The 12,980-nt window shown below is 40.0% G+C and overlaps 1 protein-coding gene across 2 annotated transcripts in view; it reads right to left on the bottom strand.

Moving 5' to 3' along the window:
* The window catches only part of LOC137945583 (uncharacterized), a 53,581-nt gene extending 51,147 nt beyond the window's left edge, over positions 1-2,434 (bottom strand). For both annotated transcript variants that reach the window (XR_011111017.1, XM_068791522.1), the window contains exons 1-2: positions 2,009-2,434; positions 1,712-1,768 (exon numbers count right to left, since the gene is read on the bottom strand). Coding sequence is in view for 1 of the 2 variants with exons in the window: in XM_068791522.1 (XP_068647623.1) it covers positions 1,712-1,768; positions 2,009-2,251 (300 nt within the window). In the remaining variant the exon portion in view is untranslated. The remainder of the gene's footprint in view (positions 1-1,711; positions 1,769-2,008) is intronic.
* Positions 2,435-12,980: the final 10,546 nt, after the last annotated feature.

Below are 12,980 nucleotides of genomic sequence, written 5' to 3'. Positions count from 1 at the left end.
TAAATAATTCGGCTAATTCATCAATTGTAGAGTCTGAATTTCCAATTGGCCCGGCATAGGAAAAGAGAAGAACTCCATTTTCGTCATGAACAACACCACCGAAACCTGCACGACCCGGACATCCATACGCGCTACCATCAAAGTTTAATTTAAAATGGCCAATAGGGGGAGGGGACCACATCGCCATACTAGGGGGCCGAGCAAGATAGGACATTCCAGCAATTATTCGTCAATTTTCTCGAAAGTTCGATCCTCGAAGATCACATAATTCCTTACGCAATAAAATCCACGTAGTAACTTGACCAACAGATGTAATTTGAATAGATGTAGAATCTTTACTTTCAGATTATCTGAATCCCTAACAAGTGTAACAACTTCAGCTTGATCAGCCATTGATCACTTTTTCACAAGCACCAATGACCAAACAGCAATAAATCAGAAATAGGATACTGTGCAGGTAACAAATAATCTCCAGGTATAATATGCGACGGCAATTATGCAACTCTAGGTAGAAAAATCAATGCACCAGCACACAACAACAATAACCAAGTACTTCAATCAGTCCCACAAGCATACATCTGATCCCACTGCACTCATTAACACTTAATCAGCAAAAAATCAACAATGGAACTGATTCTCAATATCTGCGCAGACATAGGTAACCACTAATGGGGCATTTACGAACTCAAAAATTGGGCACAGCACCTAATCAACTGCCTATGCAGCATATCAAGCCATTAACCAACTGGTTCAGGCACAGAGAAGAAGACAAAACTGAACTTTGAAGGTCAATTGAATGGAAAAGCAAGGAATCCTTCCCTGTATAAGACTGTATGTACAAGGAGAAAAATGCTGAAACTTGAACTTCCTTTTGGATCTATTGCTCTGATACCATGATAAATCCTGCAAGGAGAAGTTTCGAAAGAAGAGAAGAGAAAATAGGAGAAGAGAAAAAAAAAAAAATTGCAATCAGGGCAGCACCTCATTAGGGGTCAGAATTTGACCCCTAACTCTTTACATAAAACCAATTAAGTGAATATTACAGGATATGGCTAAACTGCCCCTCTAGGCTTGCTTATGCAGAAATACAAATTAAACCAGCAAACTAACAAAATAAAACAGACCCAAATACATTCTTTCACTTCAGGAAACCCATATAACCTAGAGAGGGCACATGTACATGAAAAGATCAAAGTAACCCTGAACTTCAGCATGCTTAATTTTTATTTTTATTTTCCTTTTCTTTTGTCTGCATGCCTTGTGTCCTCCCAATGTAATTTGGCCCTCTTCCTTAATAGAATAACTATCATTGTCAAATAAATAAATAAATAAAACTTCAAGATTTAGAATGTCCATTGACACAAGCAAATAAAACCATAAACTATAAAAAATTAAGTCATCTCAATACTTAGGATCACCATGATCATAGAACAAAATACAACATGTTTTTTTTCTAATCAATTTAGAAACAATGAAATAAGGTGACACTCTAACATAAAGTATTACAACCAAAATTTGCCTTTTGCACTGAGATTGAAACAAAAAGACTACATTAGCAACAGTATCCTGACAAGATAAATCAGAAAGATCTGATAAGGGTGATAAACCTGTTAAGCTTCTTCATCCTTTTGATAGGTCCACTAACGTATGAACTTGAAAGAAACTAATACATTGAATGTACTACATAAATCGGTCGATATGAGAAACTTACAGTGCGACTAGAGCAAACAACTGAAACAGGTTGTCCTACGAATTTGTGAAAAGCATCCTGCAACAAATGAAGCATTACTGTGCTCAAACTTTTGCCTTGAAAAGGAGTATGACGCGGGTAAAAATGTTCATAAGACGTTTGAACGACGCTCTAAGTCAAAAGGAAAAATCATGTCTAAATGTTTTTTTTTTTCTATATACAAAAAACAATACTTTAGTGATGGGTTGACAGCAACTATTCACATATGAATAAACAAATTCGAGACAACACCAGACAAAGAGGGATTTGATCGTGAACCTCGAGAACACCGACGACGGTTCTATCACCCAACTGCTTCTGCATTCCGGAAAATTTAGTTCCTATGTACTCTACAGCGACCAAGTATCGCTGGACCCCAGGGTTTGGGTTCATGAATTCCTGATCACTTAAAGAATCCGTAGAAGGACATTCGGATTTAACGAGCTTCGACGGCCTGGGAGATTCAGAATGCGATGACAGTTTAGGCTTCTGTATCGAAAGAGTCGTTTCTGCCGAGTTCATTTTTGTCGGTCCTTACTCCTTCGGTAGGGGATCGTTTAGAGGGCATCTGAATAACCCAATAGGCGAGCGAACAGGTAGGTTTACAGGCCGCAAAAATGCCGGGGTTAGAGGTGGCACTGACCGAAACAGACTCTGCAAACCGATCGACGTCTGCTAAAACAATCAAATAGGGCTCGGGGTTAGTCAACAAACTTGACACAGAACTTCCTTCAACTTCAAATATGATCTTCGTGGGGACGAGTTCATCTTTGAAAATAATTTTTAGTGGTAGTGCCCAAAATGAGAAAAATATAAAAAATAAAAAATTTAGTAACTTGTAATAATATATTTAAATAAAACATAATACCTAAACACCAAATTAGGTAAAACAAACATGAGTACTACACTAATAAATAATTAAATATATAATTAAAATATATTAATATATTAATTAATTTAATTATATATTATATTATTTAATGATTGCAGTTTAATTATACATTAATACATTAATTACGTTCACATAAATAATTATAAATAAAATAAAATAAAGTTAAAATAACATAAAAAAATATAATAAATTAATTTATTAATAACATAAGATATACTTTAACATAAAAAATGAATTATTAAACAAAAATAATTGATCAAATGCTAACTTTAACACCCTATATATTTTTACGTATTATTGATTAATAATATTTTTCCATTAAATTTAAAATCATTGGTTTTTTTAATTATAAAAATGGATTAATTAGACCAAAATAATTGATCAAATACTTGACATAACAATATTTTAATTACAAAAGTTAAATCACTAATATAATATAGTAATTAAAAATATAATAAATAAATAAAAATATTATTTTATTAATAACACAAGATGGATTTTTTTACATAGTATTAATTGATAATATATTTTCACAAAATTAAAAATAATTAATTGATCAAATGCATACTTTGAGTATATTTTAATTACCAGACTTAAATATCTAGTTTAAAATAGTAATAAAAATTAATAAATATAATAACTAAATAAATATACTACTTTATTCATAACCTAAGATAGATTATTCAACAACGAATTCGTGCCTTTGATATTAAAATCATCAAGTTACAAGTTTAGTACATATGAACAATAAATGTTTAAAAGCAATAAGATACAACTATAATTTATCATTCCACATACGAGTCGCTATGGCATCTTGATATTTTGAGGCTCTTGTGGATTCTAATGCACGTTGCCTCCGAATGCTTGTTGATTGGTTACTTTCATCCATAAAACCATTGCTATCATTGATGTCTGCATCATCCGTTGCACCTACTAATTGGACCTCATCACCTCCTCCACCAAACTTGTCACTTGAATCATCATATTCTGATTCAAATGTATCATTGTAATCCTCTCTATGTATATATGTAATATGCAACAAGCAATTACAATTTTTGTCTGGATTTTACAAGAAAACGAAGGAACGCCTTTTAATATTTGAAATCGTGTTTTTAAAGCACCAAAAGTATGCTCAATAGTATTCCTCAAAGAAGAGTGCCTTCGGTTGAATAATTTTTTTATCATTCTTTGGAATATTATCTCCAAATTCTTGTAGATGATAATGAGTTCCTCGATATGGAGCCAAAAATCTTAGAAGATTTGCATAACCAGCATCGACTAGATAATATTTACCTACAATAGAAATTATAATCCACATAAAATAATTGACGATAAAATAGATAAAAAATACTGCATAAAATATATTATTTACCTTTATGTACAAAGAGTCTATCTCGGCTAGTCAATGCGTCCTTCACTACACGGGAATCAACTATTGATCCCTCCCATCCAGCAAGTACATAAGTGAATTGCATGTCAAATGTACATGTTGCCATCACATTTTGTGAGAGATAGCCCTTTTTGTTCCAGAACCTTTTGTTGTTCTTCAAGTAGGATGTTCGCTTTGATATGAGTTCCATCAATAGCCCCACTACAATCCCAATTATACCATTTCAATTAATATTGACTAACTTTGTATATTAATCTAAAATTATTTATGAGAGGGCAAGTGATGTTACCTTTAAGTGCGGATAAAACATTGGATTGTTTAAAATCTTCGAGTGGGTGTGTTCCGAAGGCCATTTGATGTAATTAAAGTGAAGTTTAAGAATAACATCCAACACCTTATTGAAATACCTACTTATGGTCCAATTCGATTTATCAAACATCTCTGTTGTGACACTATAGGATTGATGTTGACCAACAGTTAGAGGAAATATGTTGTCTTCCATTGAGATGGTCTTTGTGGGTGATAAAAATCCTCTACTATTAAGTATCTCTGCCAATTTGCAAAATACAATTTGATTCATCCTTTAAACTTTTCGAAACTTAACAGGTGATTTGTCTAGTGCCTTTTACAAATACAACAGACCGTCAATCCCACAAGAACGCGATTTATGTCTATTGCAATGGCAGAGATAGTATCTTCTCATGGCAAAAAAATACATTTGAATCCAAGCATAGTTGCAATCTTTTCTTTGTCTGTCATAATATCCATGAAAATTTGCAAATTCAGTCGCCTAAAAGTCATGTTTCTTCCTAAAAGTCATAAACACAAACACACATCTATCTTCAATCATAACGTATTTTCAATCACACCTCTACAAAACCATATTCGTCCACATTCCCACATTCCTACCTTCACTCACACATCATACCTTCAATCACAACCCTACACAACCATATCCATTCAATTGTCCACATTCATACTCATCCACCATATTCATCCACACAATAATAACACAACAATCATATAAAATACAAATCCTAACCATAATGACATTCATAATCAATCAATGATAAGTCTTGCAATGTCATAATTCAAAGATCATCATTAAGATTCAATACAATCATCCCAAAGAAGATAGTGTACTTAAGACTCATTACTACATTTTTGTTGCACAAAATTCAAGCCACTTGAGCCGCTCTTCCATTGTCAACTTTGTAAACATGGACTTCTTACTTGGTGTATCCAACCATACAGGAGCGCAAAACTTCAACTCTATCAGATGGTTCGGGATTTCCATGAGGGGTTCGATCCAATCCTCTGTAGGCTTGATGACATCCTTCAATACCTAAGTGGTTTCCTTCATTGCATCAATGAATCTACGAGTGTCATCAGTGGACATTTCGGTTCTCTTTCTACGACGACTTGAAGGTTACATGGTACTTCTTCGAGACTGTTCAACTGTCGACTCATTCCCACTAAAGAATGGCGATGGAGTATCCCTAACTACATCAACATCCTCGAGCTCGTCCATCGGTGCATGTTTTGGCTCACAGAGGAGTTCATTGCCCAAATCTACAAGAGTTATACTTGTAGTGCCCATGGCTATTGAGTTTCCCTCTACCAAAGCTAATTTGTCGTAAAGCGAGCAGCCTTCACGCCTATACTTCTCAGTATCTCTATGCTCCTACAAGAATAAAACATATTTTAGCCGTCTTGGAATAAGAGTTTTAGTAATGCGGAAAACATACAAAATGTTTTGCAGTACACCATGATTTACTGACCTTTATGTAGTCTTGCCATAAAAAATGGCATGCATTAACTCGTTGTGTGGTTGCCACCGAACCCACTAGTCTTGAGACAACTTGTCATTGTTTGGTAAATTTTCTTCCATGATCTTGTTCAATTCTTGAGTTACTCAACAATTTTTTTATTGACTGCATCTTCATTGAACTTATTGACACAGTCCATCTATACCTCATGCTTCCAAACTCTATTGGGTAACTTGTTCCCTATATTGACCTGCTCGACCAAAAAATCGAGCATTTTGCTGTCTTCGAAGGTCCAAATGTCATATGATTGAGCAGTTTTTTGTCTTCTTCCAACCGTTCATAATCTAAATCCAAGATGGTCCTCATGGAAAAAACTTTATCAGTCAACTTTTACCTGTCATAGTAACTAAGGACACATAGAAACACAAACCACTAAAAAAAATACCTTGTGGTGGATATTTATAACACTCGAATCTCCTCACCACAAGGCAAGATCATTCCATAGCACTTCAAAATTATTCAACAACATTCTATAACATTTCAAAATTAATCAAACTAACTCCATTGCAGATGCCCTAAACAATGCAAAAACACACTCATCAAGTCCAAATTCAGCAAAAACCCTTGGTAGAGCCCCATACGACTTCACAATCACTATCAACAGTACCTCGTTAGTGATGGGGGTTGGGTTTCATTGGCTAATGGATGCCCATGTAGGCGACTCAACCTTATTTGAACAAGACTAAACCCTAAACCCTAAACCCTATCACCCCAAACTCTAAGCCTCTGAACCCTAAAGCCACAAAAACCCTAAACCTAACTCCTAGTAACCTTGAACCATGGAACCAGAACCTAAACCCTAAACCCTAAACCTTAAAAACCCTAAAATCGCCAAACCCTATCACCCCAAACTCCAAACCCTAACCGAGAACCCTAAAAAAATAAAAATAAAAACATAAATCCTAAACCCTTAACTACCCTGAACCATACCCTAAATACCCTAAACCAAAATTACACCCTATAAAGATGAAATTGAACCGTAAATACCATAAACCCTAACCCTAAATCTCAAAATTATGCAGTAATTAAACAATCAATACAAATTACGCACACATAAATTAAAATTAAATAAAATACAACACTATATTAATTGAAAAAACAATTAAGGTTTAGGCTTACCTTATGAAATTTGGGAAAAATTGAAGCCCAATGGGGAAATCGAAGCCGAATGGGGAAATCAAAGTAAATCAAAGTAGAATCGAAGAAATCGACGTCGAAATGTGAAAAATTGAACGAAATCGGGAGGTCTTTTAGGGGAAAAGAGAACAGGGACATGGAGAAGGGAGTGTGTTGTGGACTCAATTGCACACCGAGTCACACAACGAAGAAGACAACAACAACTCACTCAATAGGATTTAATTCTTATATTTCTTTGAGTAGGATTTATTTCTAATATTGTTTTAAGTAGGATTTATTTCTTATATTGTTTTAAGTATGAGTTATTTCTAATTACTTTTTATGTAAGGGCATTATGGGGAATTATTGTAACCCTAACCCTAAAACTCCCTATTTAAGGGATAGGTATGAATGAAATAGGTAAGCTTTGAGATTTTAGAATAACCTAGTCTAAATAGGTTGGGATCACCTCTTGATCCCGAGTTTAGGGTTTACTCCAAAAATCCAACCTATCATTCACCTTCCATTGCCATCCATCTTCACCCAAATTCATCCACCATCATCCCTATTAAGAAAAGGAGCTTCCTGCCCCTTTTCCGAGCCCAAAGAGGAGATCTATCCTCCTTCTTGGCAGCAGCAACAAGAGAGGCCGAATTCCTCCCTTACCAAGCAGCAAAGTGAGGATTTTTATCCTCAAATCTTGAGCAATTCCTGGTGCAACGTGGGAGCTGATCATAGCATCAAAGAAGAGGTATTAATCTATCCCAAACTCGTGTTTCAAGTTATTTAAGAAAGAAGGATTGCATTCTTAGCTAGAGCAGCAACAAAGAGGGCCAAACCCTCTTTGCCGTGACCAAAAAAAGAGAGCACCTTGCTCTAGCAAGGTCAGCATTGTTGTGGGGTCTTCTACCTAGCACAACAACTCGGTAGGACCCTCAAAAGAGGATCTTTCCTCCTGGCCAAGCATTGGTTAAGGAGAAATACTCATACACAGACCCTTGACGTGAAGTGAGTAAATTCTGAGTGCTGGATTCACAAATCACACGCCGTGTTACTCGATCCATGGTATCAGAGCAGGGTAACATGGGGGATAATATCAGCAATGAAGAAATCCAAATCAGGATACAAAAGATAGAAGATAGCCTTGAAACAGCACAACCAGTGTTGGGAAAGGTTTGTGGTTTGGAAGAAGAGATGAGTCGAATCATTAGCATGCTACAGGAGTTGAGGACAGTGAGACATCAGAGTCCAGAGGTGAGAGAGGTTGCTCAACCATATCACAGAAGAGGGGAGCAGTGGCCTGGGCGTACTGCTGTCCAAGCACCTCAGCATGGAGGCACAATCCCAAGGTACACCAAGTTAGAGTTTCCCTCTTTCAATGGTTCTGTGGATCCCGTAATTTGGTTGCATAGATGTGAAATTTTTTTTTTGAACCAAGGGACTACTGAATGGGATAAGGTGCAACTAGCCTCTTTCCATATGACAGATGAAGCCATGTTATGGGTGACTCAAGTAGAGAAAGAGAGACCGGGAATGACTTGGGGAGAATTTAAAAATCTATGCACAGTTAGATTTGGGCCTCCCGCCAACAGCAACCCCTTGGGAGAGTTAGTCTTATTGAGACAAACGGGTTCAGTGGAACACTATCAAAAACTCTTCCAGGAAAAGTTGGCTCGTGCTGGAGAGAGGGTATTGGTTGACCAGCAGGTCTCCTTATTCACAGCAGGTCTCCTTATTCACAGCAGGTCTCAATGAGTATTTACGGCTAGAGGTAGAACTCCTTATGCCCACGGATCTAGCTCATGCCATGAATATGGCCCGAGCAATGGAACAACGACAACAGTTGCAGCAACGTAAGCCGGGTTGGTCGAGTGAGAGGAACACTTCCTCCACGTGGCAAGGGCGCCGCTATAATTCATCTCAGGGAACATCTACAGCAGCACCATCCAGACACACTTCGACTACGACTCGGGTAGCCGATCCCCGCCCTGGTAATTCCTTACCGAGCTTTATAAAAAAATTGACGAGTGCGGAGATGGCAGAAAGGCGGTCCAAAAATCTCTGTTATAACTGCGATGAGCAGTATCGGGTCGGACACCAATGTAAACGATTATTTTGGCTCGAGATGGAGGATTCCGAGGATCCAGAGGAACCAGAGGATATTATCGAGGAGGAACCACCAGAGATATCCTTGCATGCTATTACTGGGCAGAAATCGCCTACTACAATGCAAGTCCGAGCTCATGTCATTGACCGAGAACTGGTGAGACTAGTCGACTCGGGGAGTACACACAATTTTCTGAGTTTGACAGCCGCACAGCATCTCCAGCTCCTGATACACACTCATCCGACAGCCACCGTCTCAGTGGCCAATGGCGAGAAGGTCCCTAGCTATGGGATTAGTAAGGCGGTAACTTTTTCCATTGGATTTACTTCATTTAATGCGGAATTTTTTGTTATTCCCCTAGCGGGATTTGATATGGTTTTAGGCATTAAATGGTTACAAACATTGGGGCCCATTCTGTGGGACTTTTCGGCTTTAACCATGAGCTTTGATTTGGCCGGAAGTCGGGTGCTCTTACAGGGCTGTCAGGTGGACAGGGCCCACCGCATACACACTTTGCAGACACAGGATCAGCCTGACAGTACTAGTGATGGTCTGGTTGAGGAGTTCTATGACCTCTTCCAGGAGCCTTCGGGATTGCCTCCCATGAGGCACTGTGACCACATGATCTGTCTGAAACCAGGTTCTGAGGTAGTGGTCGTGCGACCATACAGTTACCCACACCTTCAGAAGGACGAGATAGAGCGTCAGTGCCATGAGATGTTGAAACAAGGTCTTATTCGTCCCAGCCACTCCCCGTTCTCTTCACCCGTCTTACTTGTGAAGAAACATGATGGGACATGGAGGTTCTGCGTGGATTATCGGGAGTTGAACATGCAGACAGTAAAAGACAAGTTCCCGATTCCGGTAGTGGATGAGCTTCTGGATGAGTTACATGGGTCGTGGTTATTCACTAAACTCGACCTCCGTTCGGGATACCATCAGGTCCGGATGCACCCCTCTGATATCGAGAAGACGGCGTTCCGCACACACCATGGCCACTTTGAGTTCGTCGTCATGCCGTTCGGGTTATCCAATGCACCCTCCACTTTTCAAGCTTTGATGAACGAGGTATTTAGCCCCTATCTTCGAAAATTTGTTCTTGTATTTTTCGATGATATTTTGATATATAGCAAGTCGGTTGAGGAGCACTTGGCACACTTGAGGATTGTTTTCGACTTGTTAAGAGCACATCAGCTCTATTTGAAACACTCCAAGTGTTCTTTTGCGGCTTCACATGTGGGATATCTGGGACACATTATCTCACATGAGGGGGTTACGGTGGATCCCGAGAAGATCCGAGCTATTCACGAGTGGCCGCAACCACAGTCGTGTTCTGCATTACGGGGTTTTCTGGGTCTTGCGGGCTACTACCGTAAATTTATTCAGAACTATGGGCCAGTGGCAGCACCATTGACGAGTTTACTCAAGAAAAATTCCTTTATTTGGAATGAGGGGGCCACCACGTCATTTGTGGCACTCAAAGCTGCCCTCGCATCCGCGCCAGTATTACAACTTCCCAACTTCGACGAATTGTTCGTGGTAGAGTGCGACGCTTCGGGCGTGGGCATGGGGGCCGTTTTACAGCAGTTGGGCCATCCTATTGCTTATTTTAGCAGACAGTTGGCAGTCCGCCATCACAAATTGGCAGCCTATGAGCGCGAATTGATTGGGTTGGCCAAAGCGGTCCAACATTGGAGGCCTTATCTTTGGGGCCGGGCTTTTCTCATACGCACAGATCACTACAGCCTTAAATTCTTACTAGAACAGCGTTTGACGACGTCGCCACAACAGCACTGGATCAGTAAGTTGTTGGGGTTTGACTTCTCGGTGGAGTATCGTGCGGGGAGATTAAATAAGGATACAGATGCCTTGTCACGGTGTTTTGAAGATCAGCAGTCGGTCTATTCTATCAGCCAGCCGAGATTTCTCATTATGGACTTGGTGCGAGAAGCACATGCTACTCACCCTGCACTACAGGAACTACATCAGCAGATCTCAGAAGGGACAATGAATGTGAAGTGGTCCATCCAGGATTCACTTATTTATTATAAGCATCGAATTTTCCTTCCACCTGAGTCCGAGTTGATTCCAGCTATTCTCTCAGCCTACCACGACAGTACACACGAGGGGATCCAGAAGACCTTGCACAGAATTCGAGCTGATTTTTACTGGCAAGCCATGAAAGCCTCTATTGCGACTTATGTTGGCGACTGTCAGGTATGCCAGCGTAACAAAGCCGAGCACTTGAGTCCAGCCGGTCTTCTCCAGCCTCTGCCCTTCCAGCGCAGGTTTAGGCCGACATTTCAATGGATTGTGTGGAAGGCCTACCCTTTCAGCCGGCAAATCCGTACTTTTCGTAGTGGTTGATCGATTCTCCAAGTACGGGCATTTTATACCGATGGCTCATCCGTATACAGCAACACGGGTTGCTCAGACTTTCCTGGAGCAGATAGTCCGCTTACATGGCATTCCAGAATCCATTGTGAGTGACAGAGATGCAGTTTTCACGAGCACCTTTTGGCGGGAACAGTTTCGCTTGAGTGGGACGAAATTGAAGTTCTCCTCCGCCTATCATCCACAGACAGACGGGCAGACTGAGGTGGTGAACCGCACCATCGAGATGTATCTACGGTGCTTCGTGGGGGATCATCCGCGACAATGGGTTCAATGGCTTCCGTGGGCCGAATATTGTTACAACACTTCGTTCCACTCTGCATTGCAATCCACTCCTTTTCGGGTTATATATGGTCGGGATCCACCTCGCCTCCTCTCGTACAACCCAGGGTCCACCCGCGTGGACACGATTGATCAGGCACTCATAAACAGGGATCTACTGCTACAGAATATCACAGAACGGCTACGACGTGCCCAAGCTCAGATGAAGGATGTATACGACAGAGGCCACCGTGAGGTCTCTTTTGAGGTTGGAAAGTATGTGTGGCTACGGCTCCAGCCCTACCGTCAGCAGTCTCTAGCGGGACCTCCACGTCATAAGCTCTCACCCCGATTTTTTGGGCCGTTTCCCATTCTTCGACGCGTGGGACCAGTCGCCTATCAACTCAAATTACCGGACACCGCCAAAATTCACGATGTGTTTCATGTCTCTCTTTTGAAGCCGCATTCTGGAGCACAGCCTACATCCACTCCATTCCTACCACCAGTTGATCATGGCGAGGTTATTCTTAACCCAGCTGCGGTGTTACGTGCACGCTTGACCAATGATCATTGGGAGATTCTCGTTCAGTGGACGGACACTGACCCCGACGCTGCAACATGGGAACGTGTGGACATCTTCAAACAAGTCTACCCAGCTTTTGAGCTTGAGGACAAGCTCTTTCTCCATGGGGAGGCAGATGTTGTGGACTCAATAGCACACCGAGTCACACAACGAAGAAGACAACAACAACTCACTCAATAGGATTTAATTCTTATATTTCTTTGAGTAGGATTTATTTCTAATATTGTTTTAAGTAGGATTTATTTCTTATATTGTTTTAAGTATGAGTTATTTCTAATTACTTTTTATGTAAGGGCATTATGGGGAATTATTGTAACCCTAACCCTAAAACTCCCTATTTAAGGGATAGGTATGAATGAAATAGGTAAGCTTTGAGATTTTAGAATAACCTAGTCTAAATAGGTTGGGATCACCTCTAGATCCCGAGTTTAGGGTTTACTCCAAAAATTCAACCTATCATTCACCCTCCATTGCCATCCATCTTCACCCAAATTCATCCACCATCATCCCTATTAAGAAAAGGAGCTTCCTGCCCCTTTTCCGAGCCCAAAGAGGAGATCTATCCTCCTTCTTGGCAGCAGCAACAAGAGAGGCCGAATTCCTCCCTTACCAAGCAGCAAAGTGAGGATTTTTATCCTCAAATCTTGAGCAATTCCTGGTGCAACGTGGGAGCTGATCA

This window comes from Aristolochia californica, unplaced genomic scaffold, assembly GCF_029961685.1.
Source record: "Aristolochia californica isolate CCGP_79_NKW_82.1479 unplaced genomic scaffold, dmAriCali1.0.hap1 SCAF_12, whole genome shotgun sequence".
In the NCBI taxonomy this organism is placed as follows: Eukaryota; Viridiplantae; Streptophyta; class Magnoliopsida; order Piperales; family Aristolochiaceae; genus Aristolochia; species Aristolochia californica.
Note: the sequence above shows the minus strand (reverse complement) of the source record. Positions and strands in the feature narration are given on the sequence as shown.